This window comes from Anguilla anguilla, chromosome 10 (genome assembly GCF_013347855.1).
Source record: "Anguilla anguilla isolate fAngAng1 chromosome 10, fAngAng1.pri, whole genome shotgun sequence".
Taxonomy (NCBI): domain Eukaryota; kingdom Metazoa; phylum Chordata; class Actinopteri; order Anguilliformes; family Anguillidae; genus Anguilla; species Anguilla anguilla.
Genome location: NC_049210.1, coordinates 39799216 through 39820980, shown reverse-complemented (window position 1 = coordinate 39820980; position 21765 = coordinate 39799216). Strand labels below are relative to the sequence as shown.

The 21765-nt window shown below is 42.7% G+C and overlaps 1 protein-coding gene across 2 annotated transcripts in view; it reads left to right on the top strand.

Annotated features, from left to right (window-relative positions):
- The first annotated feature begins 3837 nt into the window (after positions 1–3837).
- Positions 3838–21765, top strand: part of sv2ca (synaptic vesicle glycoprotein 2Ca) — a 47028-nt gene continuing 29100 nt past the window's right edge. The window contains exons 1-2 of one of the 2 annotated variants that reach the window (XM_035435634.1): positions 3838–4032; positions 15756–16450. In XM_035435634.1, the coding sequence (XP_035291525.1) occupies positions 15868–16450 (583 nt within the window). In that variant the 5' untranslated portion in view covers positions 3838–4032; positions 15756–15867. Of the gene's footprint in view, positions 4033–14438; positions 14464–15755; positions 16451–21765 lie in introns of those variants that run through there. The other variant, XM_035435635.1, reaches the window with a different exon arrangement.

Sequence of the window (21765 nt, the reverse complement as noted above, 5' to 3'; positions counted from 1 at the left end):
ACGCATACAGGCACAATCAAAACAGGGAAACAGAATCACAAAAAACCAAGTGTGTTTTAGGTCTGTATCCTGGACTTCAATATCACAAATGATCGTAGAAATAACTATGTGTGCCTGAGCTTGCTTGAAAGGTGCACAATTATCCCTTGAATAGCCTGACAACTGTCAGACCTCTCAGTTACAGGAGGTTTGATGTATCTGGCTATAGAGCTGTTCTCAAATCACAGGGTTCCCTTCCTGACAGCATAACTCTCACATCAGCAACACATAGTAGTTCAGATTACTGGAACAGTAATGCATGTAATTCAAACCCCTGTAATATGATTGAATTTAATCGTACCGAAGGCTTTATAGTAACAGTTGAGTTTATAGCTTTCAGTCAGTGTAGATTCTAAACTACCGCTGGGCTTTTAAAAAGTGCATAAATTTGAAACAATCGCCAGTGAATAGCTGCCAATATAAAAATATACTGGCAAAAAATATTTTAACCATGTGCTAATATGCTACAGAATCTCCTTAGGAGAGAGAGTTTCGGTTGGTGGGGTGGTCCCCTGCCTGTTTAAACCTCAGCGTTATCTTTTGCCAATCAGATACTTGCATTCTAAACATCTTCCTACTGTTCAGCCAGCCAGAGCTTTGTGAAAAGGATAGTCTTCTCCTGCACATTAAACCCATGTGATCGGGTGTAATTTGAATATGATATTCAGTGTCACAGCCACCTCTCGCTCCAGTTTTTCAGCGATCAGCCAATATCAAAGCAGGCAGGCTACTACTGTCAATATATACAGTACAGTAAAGCAATGGAAGGATGGGTAGAGTGTAGAAGGGCTCCTTCAAAGACTTAAAAATAATGCTTAGTGACATCAGAACAAATATAGTCCTGCTGGCCCTGACTGGTTATCAGATAAAAATAGTAAAACTGAACATTTGTTCAAGGTGCAATTCAATCGATCTAATGATACTTTCTGTGTTATTTGTCATTACAATGCAATTTCTCCTCACTGCTGCATTGCATGCGACCGCGTCAGTTGTGCGACGCAAGACTGCACATTCAAAATGGTGGATGCAGATTGCGATACGGAGGATTTTTGTCTTCAGATCTTTTTTTCTGCCTGCACCAGCTGCTTGAGTTCTGCACAAGAATAAAGCAAGCACTGCAGCTCCACAATGTCTCTCTCTTATCTCTTAATGAGTCCTGCAGTGATCTCCTTAGCTCCGGAGTTTCTGGCTGTCATACTACGTAACATTGCAGCACACAGCCAAATGGTCAGTGCAAAATCAACTCTGATTACAGATTACTGAGTATGATTCACAATACAGATTACAAGATACCTTTTATCCAGTAGAAACTCATTTCAAATTTTTTTTTGAGATTATTTAAGAAAAAGCATATATGACTATTTTACAGTGGCAAGATAAAAGCAAATATATTCTTATGAATGATCATGTTCATTAAATGTCTCCCTAATACACACATTTTATATTGCTCTGTATTTAGTGTAGTGACTACTGTGGTCCGTATGGTTCAGGAAATTAGTTACATTTTGTCATGAAAATACATCTGCCATCTGTTGTGTGTCCAACAACTTTTTGTTTGGATGACCATGACAATTCTCTGAATATTCACAGTATGGCCATAATGGTGAAGGGTAAAGACTTTAAGTGACTGGATAAGAATCAAGATGTATTCATTATGCAAATCAGAATTGGGATGGCACTGCACAAGAGAAGGAATTTGAAGGATACATTCCATGAATAAAACCGATTCACTTATCCATAAATGCTGAAAATCTATGAACCAATGTTTTCCTCCCAGAGCATTTCTTTAGTCTTTAACCAAAGCACAGGACTGAGATGTGGCGTTTTAAACGTTGGCCGTGTGGTTTGGTTAATACAGAAGGTGTACGGGTGGTCATGTGGTGTGGCAGCACAAGTCCCTGTAACACTGAGAATGAGGACACATCTATTCAGGCTGTGTGTGGTAATGGATGGGGGGTAGGGGGGAGGGGGGGATAAAACACCCTGGGCTCTCTGTCAGACTGACTGCAACGGCACAGAAACGCTCCAGCCCCTCCCACCTCACAACCACTCGCCACTGGAGACATCATTAAGTTAACTTCTATGTCAGGAACAAAAGCATGCTGCATATATACTGGAGTCTCAAAATTCCTAATCCATTTACAATGCTGCCAGAAGATGGCTTTGGGTCTGTGTAATATGTCTCCCAAATGCTTGTGATGTCAAAGAGTTTGTAACAGTTTGCTGAGCACATTTATGGAATGAAGAGGTACATTTCTGCTGCTGAGATGCAGATCTCTACAGATAGCAGCTTCAGTTCATTACCTTCAGGAGCATTTTACTTTGTTTGCAACCATACCACAACATGACAATTAATACAATTAATGCATTAATAACAGTAAGAAAAAAGCCAGCAGTAGTGTGTGTGTGTGTGTGTGTGTGTGCTTGTGAGCTTGTATATGCATCTGTGCTTGCTTGTGTGTAGCTGTGTAAGAACTCAAATGACGTCTGCTGTTGTTTTGATGCAAGTGGCATCAAAATGTTTCAAGGCCAACTTTCTTCAAACGATATATTTTCTTGTTATTTCTGGCAGATTAAATAATTCAGAAACACGTTCCTAATTTTCGTGTCGTCTGTGTTCACAGCTATCTCGTGGGAAGCGTTCCAGCCTCAACTCTGAAAAACTAGTGTTTAAATATGAAGGGCAGAATAACACCGGTAAACCTGGTCTGACTGGCAGTTCACAGATGGCTTTGCGACCACGAGCACCAGATAATGAAAGAGAAAACGGATTTACAAACATTAATTTGCATTTTCAAGGCTATTAAACTCGGCCGTTGGCTGCCTTGCAATTTTAACTACAGTTTCAGCACCAAGGTCAGCTCCATCTTATTTCAGCACCAAAAAAAACAAAAAAACAAAACAAGAAAAATAGGCAATATGAGAACGAATTTTCGCAGGTTCATGAAACGTATTGAGTACTAGGTAAACGCATGAATGTAGCGAGCTGTCTACAGAGACTTGCCACATTGTCACCAAATTGTCCCCTGATTGAAGAAACTTCAGTCCTATTGGAGTTTTGTTTAGGTTTGTTCTGCTGTAGATAAAAAAAAATGTCATGTGTATACAGTAAGTACACCAAAACTGTAGAACCAATGGCAAGGGGTTGATAGTTTTCGATAGTTTGCGATTTATATATTTCACTCTCAGTTAATGAACGTTTCATTTCAATATACGTCATTAACAATTTGACGCATATTTGGCTACACTGTCATTTGGTTGGTAAGCATCAGTTTTAATATAAAATATTTGACTTGAAATGCATATGTGGTGCTGTAACTTCAATAGCAAGTCTACCCACACGCAGCTCATACGTAGTATTACCTCTTATCTGTTGCTATAGAGTCGCGTGTCTAGAAAGCCCTTCATGTTAAGAAGAACTGTAATGTGGGGGATGCGTGTAAAGGCTTATTTATTCATTTTCATGTAACTAATTTAACATATGCCGCATTTATTCATTCACAACATCCCAACAACACGCATATATCAGTATTATGAATGCCCATGTCTCATCCGTTATATTTATCCTTATCTTAAGAATGATATCGCTGTTTATTTTCTGCTGACCACCCCCACATTCGCTGCCAGCTAGATTGTTCCGTCAGAGGGGATTGCCCACTTCACCCCCATGGGATACAATTATTGATTTATTTTCCCTGTACTCTTTGTGCCCCCCCCCCCCCCCCCCCCCCCACACACACACACACCCTCCTCGACCCTCCTCCGTTCTCTCTCTCTCTCTCTCTCTCTCTCTCTCTCTCTCTCTCGTTTTCGCTGCCTTCTTTCTTGAAGTACTGCAGAGGCACAACTGCAACGTTAAAAAAAACCCTCCCCGGCAGTTTCTACCTCAATCCCTTTCATTCAGCTGTGGGATACCAGCAAATATCTGCATACAGCTAGTTTTGTGCTATGGGTACTCAATCCTAACATCCACTCTACCTCTTTTCTTCAGCGGTAAGTGTTTTTATTCTTTGAGAGTTACGCGTGATGGAAGGATTTCCCCGTGTCTACAGAACGTGCTGTACTTGTGTGCATCCATGAAATGTCACGGGTTTTATATGCGTACAATGTTGATATATGCGTATGTTACAAACGAAAATATATGGATGTTACCGAGGAAATTTTTTTTAATTATTTTTTTTGGGTCATACATTCAGTACGACATAAAGTTACATATAGCAATGCACATTCACATTAAAGCTGCGGTTTAAATCCTTCGGAAGTTAACTTTCAGTCGAACTCTAACTAATATAGCCACGTGCGATTGCAGCGTTGGCAGAAATGAACGTTTTTTCATGTTCTTTGAAAAATGATGATTCCCAAGAAACAGTATATAAATGAATTAACAGGACTATACATCGCTCAACTGAACAAGACACGTAGAATATGCATTAACTCTCCGCTGCCAGTAGATATATTACATGTTTTCGCAAAAAGTCATTTTATTATGAATATGTCATGCTCATTCATCATGTTATGCTGCGTTTTGTGTAATCAACAATAAAGTCAGAAAGTTGTGCTTGCGGTAGGCTACAGTCGGGTTGTGCTCTAGATCTACCATTGCAACTGAAACCAGTGTAGCTACTTTTTCTTTATAAAATAAGAACAAAGGATATTGCGCAGTCGGAAATAGAATAGTTCACCGACACTGAAAACAAGAGGCTTGCCTATCGCTGCTGTAGCTTTCCTTGAGTAAGACAGCGATGTTGTAAAATGTGTATTATGGCAGTTAGCCCTAGGCGCCCAGAGCACTCTGCGTTACGCTAAAAGATCCGGCTAAGTGGTGCTAGAATTTGCCGGTACTGAGTCATCCGTGTATTGTAGCTCAGGAGAGAGTAGGACGAGGGAATAATTCAAAAGCTCCCTGTCAAGGTACAAGAATGGTTTATATAGAAGGCAGCTGTTGCTGCTGTATCTATTGATTGATTCCATTTTTAGTTCTTGCAAACAATGGTAGATAGTCATGACTTTTTTTTTTTTTTTTTTGAAGAGGATGGTAGGAGATTAAACCACATTTCTAGAACCTGTTCTGCAGTATATTTCACAAGTGCCTACAAGCATGATTCACAATAAATAAAAAATAATAAAGCATTTAACCTCAGAGTCTAGACAAATGTTGATAACTGCATATAACAAATGGGTCACGCCCTCAACCATGAAATTATTACTTGTAAAGTTGGCTAATGTTATTAGTTAGCCTTTCCAAACAGCGTGCACAGGACTGGACGTTAGAATGTAAGCTATTGCCTTTTGATTTTTTGTAGTTGCTCAGTACTTCTCAGGGTATTGATGTCGCTGCAGATATTTTTTAACGAGAGCTGAAGTGATGTAGGCTACCAATGCACTATGACAGCGTTGACTCTCTGACGGTACAAAAATACACTAGGAGGATTTGTAATGAATAATGTGATCGTTTTTAATGAACTTATACAGTGCTGCAATTCGACTGATGAAAAATACACTACATTACAATACATTTAACACTTCAGCAGCTCTTATTTATTTGTTTATTGTTTCATTTGCTTACTTACTCTTTATTTATGTCCAGGATGCAATGTGCTCAATCATCTTTTGCAGTTTGTGAACACATATTTAAAACCGATTCTTAATGCAAACCAATACAGAGTACATTTGTTCTTCATTCTCTTATCAATCTTGAAATGATGAAAATGGTGTGTGTCTCAGTTCCTTCCTACACAGCATATCTGACAGGATCATTTTCTCATTCATCAAAGGACATAAACCGTTTCTCCTTTCCATCACCTTTAGAAAGTTTTATTTTATTTTATTTTGATCTGTTCAAATCATTCACTTCCTCGCAACTGGTCCATTCGCAGTGCAAATGGAAGTGAGATAAATCACAGAGTAGATGTCTCAGAAGTATTGCAGGCTGTCAGTTTATTACTGTGGAGTGTAGTCCTGTTGCTGTCGAATCCTGGCCATCACCAGAACATGACTATCTCGACCACTATAGCCTTAATCTCAGAAAGACACAAGAGAGACTGATCTGACGTGGTGTCAGTAGGGTATATGGGTAATGTCTCATTATTCTTCTGGCTGTATGTATATATTTGATTAACCAAACTGAGAATTAAAACTATTAGTGATGTGGAAGTGGTAACTGACTGTGACCAACTGACGTAAAAAATTCAGCCAGCTAGCTTCAAAGCTTGAATTAATTTTAGTACCTGCCTCTATGAAAATAAATAAATAAATAAATAAACAGCACGAGCCATCTATCACCAGTAAATGACTTGAATGCATGAACTTTATTTATGCTGTCTGACTATCTGGAGTCTTATTGTTAATGTCAGGCTCAATGTCACGCATTACAGTATTTACATGCTTGGTGGAGGTCTGCATTCAGAGTGACTCATGGAGCTTACTTTTAATCTTATACATTTGCACGACTGCATGCAATTCAGGGTAAGTACCTTTCTCAAGGGTAGGAAGGCGGTTGTTGTTACAGCTACTCTTGCTTAACCATCATGTACTTAAAGCTGCATTCTCCTGGAGCCGATATACCAACAAGACAAACACCTTTTAAAATGTGATTATTTCATCATGACTTTTATTTATTTAACATTCTATATAATTGCATTTGAATGTTTATTTTATTTATTACTGCAAAGGTATATTAGCCTGGTTTTATATACACAGTCTTATTTTGCTTTGCTCACTGAAATTCATACCACAGATATTCTAAGCTTGACCTTATTAACATTGCTGAGTTCAAATTAATATCACAGACAGTTGTTGTTGGAAAGGCACATGAAAATATGAAATGTATTGCCAGCTGAGTCTGTCCATTTATAAAGACACAAACACACATGCTTTGTGCTTCAATATGTGGTTCCATTGCGGCTCTGCTCGCCTCACAGTGTAAGCTGGCACGGCCAGATGAACATATGTCCGCCTCTAAGATCCGATCCGCTATTGCGTAAGATGATGGCCGGCTAGCACGTGCTTTTATTCATTTTGTTTGGATTTTCATGAATTAACTGGTAGTGACAAGCAACCATATAGACTCACTATAGACTGATATGTTACAGATCTGCACCTCAGTTCTTTCTGTATCAGATGAGGCCAATTTTATGAATTGTAATTAACACAGAATGAAAATGTATAGTAACCACATTGCACCTAAATTTCTGTGCATTCAAAGCACCCACGCTTACAACTGGCCTTACACTGTTAAACAGAATGAGCAAATAAACCTCATTTAAAATGCACAGAAACTGAAAGCAGTGTGTTTTCAAAATGACATTGTGCATCCGTTCTGCTGTGTCAGGACATTCCAATGAACGTCGTCCAAGACATAAGCTGTTCACTCGCTCAAGCCAACTACTCCCCAGTAAGGAGTTGCATAATACCTTACTATGAGGATACATTTAAACAGCAAGGACCCAAATATATATTAGGTAAAAGATGTTTTAAAGTGTTGGATAGTTTGGTAGAGCTATTTCTTTTAAATTTTATTTTGAAGCCAAATTTAGAAATCAGCAATTGTACCTTTCAAATGGAGCTTTACAACAAAGGCATATGCTGTACACTTCTATGTTGTTTTCTTCAGTGAGGTAATGTCCATTTGCGAGTTATAGGCCTCACAGTACTACAGGAGAGCTAGCATCAAGTGGAGGAAAGATGTAACCCTTAATGATGCCAGGTATGAGCTTGCGAGTGCTTGGTATGTCAAGAGGATTTTACAGTAGTAACCTACATTAAGCCAACTGAACGCCCTTACAAGACAAAGTCAGTGTGTGGAGGTGTGGTCTTTGAATGCAATGATGTCTAAGCTAAAGGCTTTGGCCAACACTCACCACCACTCAGACACTCTGGAGCCCAAAAGAAGAACAGGATCTTATGGACTGAGTGATACAGCACTGTCTCTCAGATGACAGACATACCATCATATATAATTTGATTAGCAGGTGATGTTATCTAAGGCCATGCAGCCCCATTCTATTATCTGCTCATGCAGCTGGGTATTCACACCGGCAAATCATGTTATGTACCTTCCTCTAGGACGTCAGAACGGACCCCCACCTAGGATTAACAACCTGAAAGCTTTTTCTTTACCCTGTAGGAGAGGGGGTGCGGTCTAAGGGGTGGAACCTGTTTCAGGTGGAAGAGGGCAGGATGGATCTGAGATAAAGGAGAGGGGGTGGGGTCTGTCTCAGGTTAAAGAGGGCGGGGCAGGTTTGAGATAAAGTAGAGGGGGGTGGGGTCTGCTGTGAAAGAGGGCAGGGCAGGTCTGGGATATAGGAGAGGGTAGCCACGGGTAATTAGAGGAGGGACGAATACACAGCTCCCCTGTGTCCCATCGGGACTTCCCCATTCTGCCCTTGATTTCCTCTGAATGTTTCGGCCCCGCCTCCGACGGTCTGTTTCCATGGCGCGGCTGGCTGCCGTGTGAACCGTGTAGAACACGGCCTCGCCGCTTATCGCTCTCGGCGAATATTTCATCTGCGACGGAGAATCCCATGTATGATTCATGCCTATAACACACCCAGCGGGACTCCCCGAGAGGGAGAGGACCCAGAAAAAGGATCTGGCGCAGTGCTGCAGTGCCGTCCGCATTTTTTCCTGCATTATGCGAAGTGCTCTTGTGTTGCGCCATTAACTTCTGAAAGGTTTTTCTTTGATTCATTCATTATACTTACACTGTAATGTCTAATATTTACATTTTTATGCTCTGATTCTAAATGATCTGCTGCTGTTTCTATTATTGTCTGTATAGACATTATTACACTATGCCTTCAGACTACACTCTGTGAGTACAGTGGAGGTAAATTTTTGTTCTTTAGGCAACAAATTTCTCAAATGGTCCTTGAAAATACGATATTGTTCTATTTGGTTACTAATACCTAAATACCTAATACCTTAAAGGTACACAAAATCCTGATCACATAGCATATTGTATGTACAATTTATAAAATTAGGTGTGCTTTTGACTTTTTGTCATTGCTTCTGGTTCAGCCTTCTGAAGAGGCACACCCTTTTTGGCCGAATTGTTTTGGATGCTTGTGATGTGGGTTCATTCTCCCCAGTGCAAATTTCTGAAAGTCTTCCCTTGTTACATCATCATCCTCAGTGAGACACACTGCCATTTTGTTGAGAAGAGGCACAGTCACTGCAAACGCAGTGTTGTTGTCTTTCCTGGCACAGCTTTCTCAGTGGTTACAGGGGGGCACTGCAGCTCAATTCCACCTTCAATGGTTGCCAAGAGACACAAAGAGAAAGCATTTGTCTCGAAATCTGGCAGGTCATATGACGTAACCTCAGACAGACGTGCGCTTGAAGGAATTTCCAGCTCCTTTGTACATAAACTGCTTCTCATGAAAATGGGAGGTGCAAAAAGCATCTGTTCATATGTATATCTCAGTGTTATGTGACTCATTTGCCCATTGAGGTTCTGTGTTTCTTATCGAGTTTGAACAGCACTGTTTTTATATACCCCTAATTAATTACCATGCGTAATTACTCCACTTCAAAGCGGTGACATGTCACTGGTGCAGCGCGTAGCTGAGAAAGTGTGTCTTGAAACTGTTCACCTTCTCCAGTACGTGTTCTTCCAAAACCCGCTCTACAGTGCGCCAGAGAAGATGCAAACTGGCCTTGATGGCTGTCACTACCACTTTGCTCTTTCATCTTAAGCAATCCACAGGCCCACATGCCCTCTCTCGCTCTCTGTCTCTCTCTCTCTCACTTTCACTCACTCTCACTCTCTCTTTCTCTCTGTCTCCCTCTCTGTCTCTATCTCTCTCTCTCTCTCTCCCTCTCTCTCTCTCAGTAATGCCATCACCGTCTGATGAGATCTCCTAATGTAAGAAACGCCAGCCTCCTCCTGAAGATTAGGTAACGCAGTTTGGCTTGATGTAATTACGCCGCGGCTCTGCCCTTTTGGAGATTGGTCCGTGCGGATTTGAGTCGGCTGACATTAGCGTAGCTCCCTTGCAGTCACGAGGGACAGTAAGTTGATGTTCCTTTGACAGCTTTAGAGGACGTTTGAGCTCTGCTTTCCCCCCCCCAGGGTGGTTATGAGTTAAATAACCAGCGCCCACCTGATGCTCTGCATTAATGACACATGCCATAAAGCATCTTAGAATTTAGAAGATCACCACAAATCTACAGATATATTACTAGCGCTAAATTATTAAATAAAACAGTAATGGTTAATTTAATAGAACATTTAAAGAGCATGGTACTATAGGTTATTCTCGCTAACCTATGGTGTATCCTACAGTTTTGGATTGAATGTTTCAAATGTGCTTAATATTTTTCTCTTCAGTGACATCCGGACCTCCGTTCTTCATACCCCATCGAGCTTCCTAGTTATTCTTCCAAATTCAAGCGCAGATAAGAAGCTTATCTGGGAAATTCTAGGAAAATTCCCTCTTCATTATGGCAGAAATTACTGGTGCAAAAACCTGAGTGTGATCAGCTCTTTGCGTGTAATCTTCCCTTTCCACTGCAGTATTAATATCCTCTTAAAAATTCATATAGGTTTTTTACATTGGGTAAGCAATATAGATATTCATTCCCTGAAGCAGCTTTCTGACAGGAAATGCATGCAACAAAGCAGTTTTTATGGGTCTTGGTGTTTCTGTTGCTCATGCTCTGTAAGGGATTCTGTCTATGAGTTAACTGAAAAAAGCACAGGTAATAGAATTGTTCATTTGCTGGGGTTCTCTGATATCATTTCAATTTTATTTTATGTTTTCAGTTTGTGTAGGCAGTTTTTTCATGCAATGAAGGATATTTTATAAATAGATGTATCTGCTGGCAAGGCAGCTTAGCAGTTGCTGGTATCTGGGAATTTGGAATTTTTGACCTGTGGCAGTTGGTGCGGTGTAACCTTGTACCATATTTCTTGAATCAAATAGTTCTCACAAAAGCCTTTAGAATTCAACACCTTTTTTGCTTAGCAAAAGGAAATTTTAATTAGAAGTGGGAAACCAGCAAAATAAATCTATCTCAGGCATGGATTTACTCGCTAGGCTAAAGAAAACATGGAATATTTACATTTTTAAACTTTTGTTTGAGCTGTTTTAAAAATAAAAAATTCAAAGTCCTTGTCTTAGAGGTGACAGAGACTTGACCTGATGTCTTATCTGGAAGTGGAGTCCGTTAGAGAAGAGAAACATCATACATCAAGCTGCCCGAGTCGACCGCGGGTGCAGACCGTGTTTCCAGCCACTGTCAGGCAGACCGCATTCGCGTTGTACTCGGAATATTGATACGTGCCTGAACGACTGAAGGACCGCGTGAAGGACCGCTAAATGTAGCCTCCTCTACTGACGGGCGTCAATCGGGCCGAGTGTCGCAGTTCAGCTGGCACTGTTGGCACCGCTGTCATCTCGCCGCAAACAGGTAGATGCTCCACCCCTATCTGCATGCAGGGCTTTGCCCACGGTGATGCTCATCGTTGTTGACAGAGGGGATTTGGGCTCCGCTCGACTGGATCGCTGATGGACAGATGCTGAACCTGCATTCAGCAGAGCAGCTAATGGGTCGTATCTCCGCTAGCGCTATTCTCCACTCGCATAAACTGATATCCCTCCCCAACCTCGCATACGGTGCTAAAGCTCTCGATGGGTTTTCTACCTTAATTTGCCCAAATTCACAAAACTTTCAAACGCAACTTTGCATTATTGTAAGACCCAGAATTAGGTCCTCAGGAAGGTAAAACAAGTAGCGACCCCTGTATGGTTCAACTACAAATGTGACCTGTGGTGTGAGTTTTGGCAAAGCAACACCAACTTGTTTGCTCATTTTAATATTCCCATATATGTCAAGAGTCCTAAATCAACAATATCATTCTTACAATGAAATTTAATTACAGTACATTTCAATGATATTACAGTGATTTGTCTTATCAAACCATTATTTGACTATACTTCATTAGAGGACTTTTAGTTGGCCTTAGAGAAGAATGGTGAACCTGGATATTAAAATACTGTATATGATAAATCAGATATATTTCCTCACAGTTATCTATGAGATTAGCTCCTCTTTCTCATTTGAAACTTGATTAGAAAAATTATCTTTAAATCGAAAAGGATCTTTGGTGGGAGGACTTGATTGCATCTAACATAAATGTAGTTCTTGAAACTCACGAGTCAAAATGGGTCCATCATTAGACTAAAGAAATCCGCTGTACAAAAGAAGCTGCAGTACCATTGACTCTCCTGCAGGAAAGGTCCGCATGATTTTCCCATCATGCAGTGCGAGAGCACAGTAGCTGGTAAAGGACCATCAGGATGATCATTAGTGGAGGTGCGGAGCTTCATATCGTGACTTTGCTGGTGCACCGTGGGATGCAGTGTCAAATCCTTCAGTGAAAACACCAGAGGAAAGTAGGTAGGGGCAGTGAAGTCAGTTTAAGCAGCAGGGAACAGTAGTAATGATACAGCACAAGCCCCAGTGGTTCTAGTCCTGGGAGGAATAGCTCAGAGGGCCCTGTGGATTGCCCCCCCCCCCCCCCATATGACAGTCCCAGCTTGGAGTGTGACCGTGCCACCCACCCTGTCTCAGCCAATTTCTGTCATTACCAGGTAGGAGGTCCAGTTTGGGTAGATATTTACTGTGTGGATATTTATGCTGGATATGTTTCTGCTTTTGGCTGAAAGGGGAATATGCTAAAGATCAGTTAGCCTGAGAGGGGTGTGTTGCTGCACATCACAACACAAAATATGTATCCACAGAATGAAACCATGTTTCCTGATTTGCTGCGTGCTTGCAGAGCTATATCATTTTATTCGGCGCACAAATTAACTTTAATTCATGGTTTGAGAGAATAGGCCTCATTTTCTCAGGAAGAGCCTGAAAGCCTCTGGTTGACACTCCCGAGCCCACTACTTAACAAAATGGAGGATTTCACTGCATCAGGCACAATATTTTTATCCTAGTAATTAACCAAGCTTGACTATGGGTGGAATTAATCTTGTGAATCTGGATTTATAACACAGATGGGATTTAATGGCCATGATTTCCAAACAGTAAAAAAAAGAGTCCAAAGAGTGCAATATATGTTTCTTTGTATAAATGCTGTCCTTCTTTTACATAAAAGCAGCATTATTAGACCAAACTGTCAAAATTCAGGCAAAATATCCAGACCTTAGTCTGTACAGTCTACAGCATGAGTATATCTGCTCCGTATCTCTAGTCTATGAGCATGTTTGCTCCGTATCTGTAGTCTATGAGCATATTTGCTCTGTAACTGTAGTCCATGAGTATATCTGCTTTGTACTTGTGAAATCTATGAATATATCTGGTAAGAAATGCAAAACAGAAGGGGGCTTTTATGGGGCTTTGATGCATTAAGTGGAAAAGGGGGGGAGGGGGAGTAAGAGCCACACAGTGGGGGGGGGGACAGCCACCCGCGTGGGACCGGGGAGGGGAGGTAGGGGGAGGCACACACAGTCAGGGAGTAGCCTCTCACGGCACACCCACAGATCCCGCGTTAGCGCTCAGGTTGAGCCGCCGCCGTCAGCCCGATCTGACAGGCGGCTCCACCGTCCGCCGGCCTACTGCTCGCTTCGCCGCCGCGGGAATACTGCGCGCGGTTCCACCGCTTTGCGCCCCACGGTTCCGCGCGTTCTCGCTTTAGAGCTCGACGCCGCCATGCGCCATCCTTCCCCCCTCGTCTGTGGTAAAAGAAGAGGGTGCCTTTTCAAAGACCATATGTTGAGACAGAGTTTTCAGAATGAAGGCAATTCAGTAAGCCAGCAGGCTAAACGCAGATGTGGTGTGTCTTAGTGCATTGAGAATTTAAATTCTAAATAACATGAAAGACCCCTGTACTAATTTACTGGTAGTTCGGTATTATAAGAGGCAAGTAATCTGAAAATCTGCATGGATTTATGCATATTTTTAGAGACCATATTCCACATTTCTGGGGACATTTAAACAGCTTTGAAGGCAAAGTCTGACTTGCATTTTAAGAGGCAGCTGCTGTTTTCCCCACCTGGCGTTTCTATATTCTGTAAATGATGACGGCTGCTGTGACTGCTACCTGTAACCCCACTGGTCTGCATCCGTGGTAACTCAGGTCTCACTTCACGATGACTCATTGCATATACTGCGGATCTCATGAAAATGAGTCATGGCAGTTTTTCGCAGCTACAGCGAACCCACTTAAACACAACATAAATCAAACCGCAGAGCTTGATGAATCCCTCTTTTCTGATTCTCATTGACGCATGAAATGGCCGCTGCCTTCGCAAGGCATTTCTTGGTTGTACGCCATTTGGCGCTCTCGCTCGCGTCGTACCAAAGCTCTAACGACAGATTAGAAGACTTGTCAGGCGTGTTCATTGATGGAACTCTGCGGAGCCATCATAGGCCAGCGATTGACGGATTATTCGCGGTGGCGGACGTGCGGTACGTTGAGCGATCTCTCAGTGATGACTTGTACGCTGTCTCTTGCACGCGGCGTTTCCCCAGCGAGTGATTAACGTGGAAGTTCAATGCTGAAACTCTGCCCGCAGCCTCGCTCTATACGGCACAACCTTGCGTCGTGATCCTGATTCATTGCTTTGGTTTGTGCACGTGCTTGTGTGATTATTTTACATGTCAATCGGCATATTGAACCAGGAAGTGTACAGGAGTTGTCTGAGGTGCGATTTCTTACAATTTCCTCAGGCAATGTTACACTGCTGTTATTGGACTGCTAATTTTAGCTTTTTTCTAAATTGTAAGAAAATCCATATTAATGATGCATGTTCAAATTTAGCCAACTGAAAATATATCTGAGGGTATTCGATTTTCTGTGGATTCTGTGGTTTGTACAAAATAATTGAATGATGCTATGATTTCTTTCTTGAGGCAAAATATGAAATATGAAAAATTTATTTTTAATGGTGTGCATCAGCAACGTGAAGACATTTTTGGGGTTGGATAAAAAATCTGGATAAAAATCTGACCTACAAAACAACACATTCAACAGGCCGAAGACTTATGATTGATGCTGGAGGCTACAACGGATTGAACAGACCATTCTGAATTTTGTCTTTAATTTGGCACTGCCTTAGCTATTAGTTATTTCTTTATTTTGCTTTTTTAAATAAAAGAGTTTTTATGTTTTTTACTTAAATGAATGAGAAGTTTAGACCACAACTCTGCTGAAGTCAAGCTTCAATACAGCACAATAGAGATGCACAAAAAGATAGGCCTACTACATGCAATACATTACAAATGTAAAAATTGTTGATCTATGACACTTCTGCACAAACAAAATTCTCATGTGGCAGTGCTTCACGTACTGTGATATAGAGCTGATCTCATGCAACATATCTCAGGTTATGATAATTGCAAAAATACCAACATATGAATTAGATACGGACAGTGATAGAAGATAAGCAAATTCATTCGCAAACCATCTTGTGAATATTAATGCGAAACAATGGAACATGGACATCATCCATAAAACCAGGTGATTTCACAGGGATGAGCCTTTCAAATGATCCCATTGTTAGCAACGCTGGAAAATGGAAATGAGACTGGATTCCTCAGCACTGCTTTAACCCTTTAACTGGCGCAGCCAGGGAGAACACATACAAAAAGGATACTGCCTGACTGAGTTGAGCTTAAAGGGTTAAGCAGTTCTGAATGTTTAAGGGACGTCTGAGAGACCTCTGCCCCTAATTATGACGCTTCTCTTTTGCTTCTCACAGACGGATGATCACCGCCATTGAAGCTGACAGTCTTATGCGGTGATCTGCGCCCACTGCGAAACTCCCACAATCCCACTGGTAACTCCCGCTCTGGTCGCCCGCCCCGGACGAGATGGATGACACATACCAGGACAGGACTTCTTTAGCGAAGGGGGCCAAGGACATCGCCAAGGAGGCCAAGCGGCACGCGGCGAAGAAGGTGAACAAGGTGGTGGACCGGGCCGCGGACGAGTACACCCAGCGGTCCTACAGCCGCTTCCAGGACGAGGAGGAGGACGACGACTACAACTACCGGCAGGACGGCGACTACGCGGGGGGCGCCAACGACGACGAGGGCTCCAGCGACGCCACGGAGGGCCACGACGACGAGGACGAGATCTACGAGGGGGAGTACCAGGGCATCCCCGGCGACGGGCACCCGAAGGGCGGCCAGGTGGCGGCGGGGCAGCCCGTCTCGGACGGTCTGAAGGACCGGCGCGAGCTGGAGACGGAGCGGCAGGCCGACGAGGAGGAGCTGGCGCAGCAGTACGAGCTGATCATCCAGGAGTGCGGGCACGGACGCTTCCAGTGGCAGCTCTTCTTCGTCCTGGGCCTGGCGCTCATGTCCGACGGCGTGGAGGTCTTCGTGGTGGGCTTCGTGCTGCCCAGCGCCGAGACGGACATGTGCGTGCCCGACTCCCGCTCCGGCTGGCTAGGTAAGGGTTAACTCGCCCTCGGCAACGGGAGGGGGCGATAGCGGAATGTGTCATTTGAATGTTGGGAGGCGGCAAGTGCGAAACAGGTTGTTCTCCATTTAATTTGAAACAGTCTCAGACATTGCTTTATAAAGGTACGTGATGACATTCCCCCTTGGCTGAAGGGAATCCTCAGAGGATTCATTCTGCCATAAAGTACAGCCATTCCTGTGGTCTGAACCACTGGTCCATGTGAACAATGGAACAAGGAATTCTGAAAAAAAGGCAGGTCTTTGGATGTACTGTTTATATACAGTACTGCATTGTCATGTGATGGATAAGGAAAATAACCTGTAATTGTATTGGTTCCTGCATTAGACTCAGAATTACAGGCCCAATAGTTTTATAGCTCTGCAGTTGCCATTTCTAATGATATAGTTTGGTACAAGCCATTGGTTGTCATGGATTAATGTATTTGAAGGCAATGAGAGAGAGATAGAGAGAGAGAGAGAGGAGGGTAGGGTGAGGGGAAGAGAGAGAGAAAAGGGGGGGGAAAGGGGTAAAGAGAGTGAGATAGACGGGGGATGATATTGTGAATGAATTTTCTTCCTTTTAATAAGTGATTTTGTAGGAAACACCTCTAAGTAAAGATGCAGGAGGATATAAAGTACTGCTGTTTGGACTGCGGAATTGTATTACGAGCTCCTTGGCTGCTTGTATTAAGCAGCAGCTATAGTGAAGAAAGGAATGCAGCACCTCTAATAACAGCTCTTGTGAAGGTCAAGCCGCACGGTTATAACTCGCATTAATGGTGCTTTTTTTGTGTGTTTTGTGTGCTTGTCAGAGTAGCTGGCAAAGACCGCCACGGAGACGTTGCTCTGGACCAATCGGATCGATCTGTGTTACTATTAAACTAATTGCCCATTTTGTCTGTTGTGTGCTTCCAGCTTTATGGCCCCTAATTATTCACGTCTTTTGTTTTTATTTTTAGGAATAATGGCACTTCAGTGAGCAATAGGAGCATATCCATACCCCATCTGAATAACTCCTCAGTGTTTATGTTACACTGAAGCCGCTACTAGTCACTGCTTAGGAACTAGACTCCTGCAATTTTAACATAAGCGTTAGATTCTTTGCTCACATTCCTTAACACTATGTAGTAATATAGGACTGGTCCAGTTGCATCCTGCTAATGCAAAGTTTGAATCTTTCCGTTTGTTTCAGGAGACAGTTTCACTAATGATGCCATTGCTCATGCAGGAAAGTTGCATTAAGTAAGCAAAGCTTTTAAATTGCACCCAGAAACAAAATCTACCTTTGAAAGGCTGTTGGCTGAGTGCGTGCTTGATGCTCTAATGAACCCTTTCTCCGGGGTGCATTTTCAAATGCTAACTGATGTTTTTCACAACATAAGTTTATTGAGAAATTAATTTTGGGCTCTAATCAGAAACACATGTGACTACAGAGTGGGATGGTTAATTAAAGCTGATTAAGAGTAGTGCTGGAACTCATTACAGGGCCTCTATTGGGATCTTCTGCTACCTCACCTGCCTCCCTGACCTGTGAGGGTAGTGTCTTTATGAAAGGGGTACACAAGTATGTACTTCACAGCTGTCAAACTCCAGTCCTGGAGGGCCGCGGTGCAGCTGGTTTTAGGGCATTCTCGGCACAAGTGTTTCATTCAAGTCATTGATTGGCTAAAGAATCCACACACCTTGTCCTCAAGGCCTTAATTGGTAGCTGAATGAAAGCAAACCACAAGTACCTGCAGACACTGCGGCACTGCGGATTCAGTTTGACACCCCTGATTGTACATTAACTGGGGGAACGCATGAGACTCCCAGCTCTCTTCGGGGAGGGTGGGGGCGGTAGGCGGTGGTCACAGCATGGCAGCCCCTGTTGTAGCACCCCAGCACCCCCCCCCCCCCCCCCATGCTCCATGTGACTGGTTTCAAGAGCAGCCACAGTGCATACGCATGGCCTGTCGCATCCGGTGGAGCCTCACAGGGGCTGTTTTTTCAGGTCTGGGCGAATGTGGTTTTCTTCCCGCAGTTTTCCACATTAAAGGCGGAAGATGAGATCATTTGGTAAGCGGCGCGCATCATCGCACGCTGTCGCTCGCACGGCCCGAGTTTCACTCCCTCTTTAATAAGCTCTGCGGGGGGGGGGGGGGGGGGGGGGGCGGGGCTTCACCTCTCCCGCTAATCCACAAACGCTATCGTCTTTATTCAGCCGCCGCCGCGCGAGCGAGCCGTTGCTAATGCAACACTGTCCGCCACTACGTCCTCGCTGCCAGCGAACACCCGATTTAAACGCCTAATACCCGACGTAATGGAAAACGAATCAAAAAGTGCGTGGTGAATGGAAAAGCCACGAAAGGGACTTTGTTATCACGGCTATATATATTTCTCTAGCGGTGCAGGAGCACATCTGAAAGCTTGCGTTCCTTGCCTCGTACTCACACACTCAGGCGTGAGGTAATCCCGAATTGGCTCTGGGTTGTCTACGGTTGTGATTTAGATTTTTTGTGAAGTTTTGGAAGCTTTCCTGGCTCCTATATCCACTATAAATTTGGGTGCAGATGCTGTTAACAGTTTTGCATATAGTCTTTATTGACTAGTATTGACTGATGTAGTTCTGCCTGCAATCTTTATTGAGTAGTATTGATTAATGTAGTTCTACATACAGTCTTTATTGATTAGTATTGATTAATGTAGTTCTTCATACAGTATTTATTTATTAGTACTGTTAATCAGTGCTAGCTAGCATTCTGAACATCTAGGTAATTCCAGTTAACAGGTCAGCAATATTAAATTCATTTGAAATGTTTTTAAATCTACTTAATCCAAATACATTTTTTACCTTATATAATTAGTTCCCTAATGACTAGAATAACAAACAATCAGTTATCAAGTACGTGTTCTAAATCATCATGCTGTGGAGACAGCACAGATCAGTGAAGATGGTTATGCTGGTGACCAGTATGCTGGAACCAACCGGTCAAGCATGACCAAGTTGATATGGCAGCATGCCCATTACATTACCAGCTTGATGAAGCTGGTCTACCAGCACAGATAATTACAGCCACTTCTGTACTGCATAGTTGAGGGCTTTTGTGAATGAAGACAACCTTGGCCAATGTTAGGCTAACATACACACACTGTGCAGCACAATCACCGCTCGCTGTAAGCTACTTTTCAGATGGAATGAATTTCTATATAATGAGTTTGGTGATCACTAGTGAGGGAAATACAGGCCCATTTTACCATCTGCCATCAAATTCTTCTGTGTACAGGACTATAAAAGTTACTGGACATGACAGACACTTGATTCAGTGTATGTGTTTGCAAATCACAGTGTGAGCTCTAATAAAATAATGCGCATGTGTTCTGATTGTCTTTAAAGGGGCCTGAGTAGAGGCCTGAGATATGTGCTCGTGTGAGGGTCTGCATTTAGACAATATCCCTGCATTCAGCTCCAGCCTGGGCAGCTCTCTCTCTCTCTCTGCCTGAGCCTTTGCTGGAGCCCTCCCTCTGCAACAGAATGCAGCAAGCTGTGGTGAGCGAGGGAGAGAGAGAGAGAGAGAGAGAGGGGGGGAGAGAGGGAACGAGGGAAATGGTGAAGCTCATTCAAGCATGAAAGACTCCTGCGAACTGCAGTCGAGCTGTCTGAGGGGTTCTGGGGAGATGTTCTGACACAGACAGATCACCAGCTGACTGCCTGTTCTGGGAAACAGAATACATTTAGGGCTTTTTTTAGACATACATTTAAGAATTGCCACCATACTGTATATTCCATTGTATATGACACAAGAGCTAAAATGACGGAAAGCCAAGACCAACAACTATGAAAAGTACACAAATGAATTATTAATTTGGCTCACCATCATCATCTTGTTGTTAATGGTATGTGACTATGCTTGTAAACAACATTCTTTCTGAAGTGATGCTTTATTCTTGAATTTAGTAGGCTTTGTCGAGAACAGCAGTGAAACGTGTATAGTGCAGAGACAGCTGACGTATTTGAGAATCTGGCTCCTATCTAAAAATCAAAAGAAAGTGACAGAGTCAGACAAATGGATTAAACACTGACCAATTAAGTTAAAGTTTACTTAAATGAGCCGGACCCTATAGGAACACATGATAAAACAGCACTGATGATACTGTTACATTCCACACCCTGTACCCCCACCACCTTCTTTCTCTCTCTCTCTCTCTCTCTCTCTGAATATGTGACCACAGATATTTTATAATACTAGATAGTTAGATCTAGAACTTGTAGTGTTACACGTGCAGAGCGTAATGTCTGGTCCGTTTATATACCCGTGGTGTCTGTGATGCACTGAACCTGTATCTTTACTGTGAGCAGCAGTGGGCTCGCCATCATAAATGGCACTTAGGGGAGATTGGTCAGGAAGCATTTTTATGTTCCACAAGCAGACCAGAGTCTACTCCAGAGTAGTAGCAGTTATGATGCCTGGAAGGATGATGCATCCCACTGATATAGCCTATTTCTGCAGGTATTTCTACAAGCACTCCTTGTAGAAATACCTTTTCTTTTTAGTGAATTACATTGAGTCCAGAACTGTTTCAAGTTTCAAGTTTATTTTATTTATATAGCACCTTTCATGCAAAAAGCAGCTCAAAGTACTGTGCAGGAACCATCTCTGCATCTCTTGTTGTCTTTGCGTTTGAACAATGCTTCCACGTTTTAAAAAAATTATTTTATCTTCGCGGTGTAATATGAATGTGTGTTTTTGTATTCGATAAGGGTGTTAGCACTTCCTCATTCTTTTGTGCCATCGGTTTTATCGGCAGCGTCAGTACCTTAAGGGAAGCGAGCCTTCTCCCGGGCCTTGGGGTCGGTGTTGTCCTCGGTTGACCAGATCGCTCTTTCCTCTTTTCGTTGCTTTATTGCCGTGGCGTTTGCGCAGCTCTGCTTCAGCCATTTAACAGGGCTCTGGCAAGCGCTCTGCCGCACAGGAAGCTTTAAAGCAGAGGGCCAGTAAATGCTTCTAGAAAGTGCCCTTGGAATGCTTTCTTTGTCCCTGGACTTTATAAATAAAAAAAGCTATTATTTATTCACTGTTCAACGAATGTTCTCTCATATCTCCACGTACTGTACATTTCCATGGCACTCTTTTGTCCCAGAAATAATTGCTCTATAATTATTGTTTAAATGTCCCTGTGTAGATCAATGCAATTTTATTTCTCACCACATGCTTTACTTTTAGCCAACCTGAGCTAACAGTGTCGTACTGAGCGTGGGCTAACCTAACAGTCTTGAACGTCGCCTTAGAAAAGTGTTGCTCCCACAGGGGTCGTTCTGAATGTGTA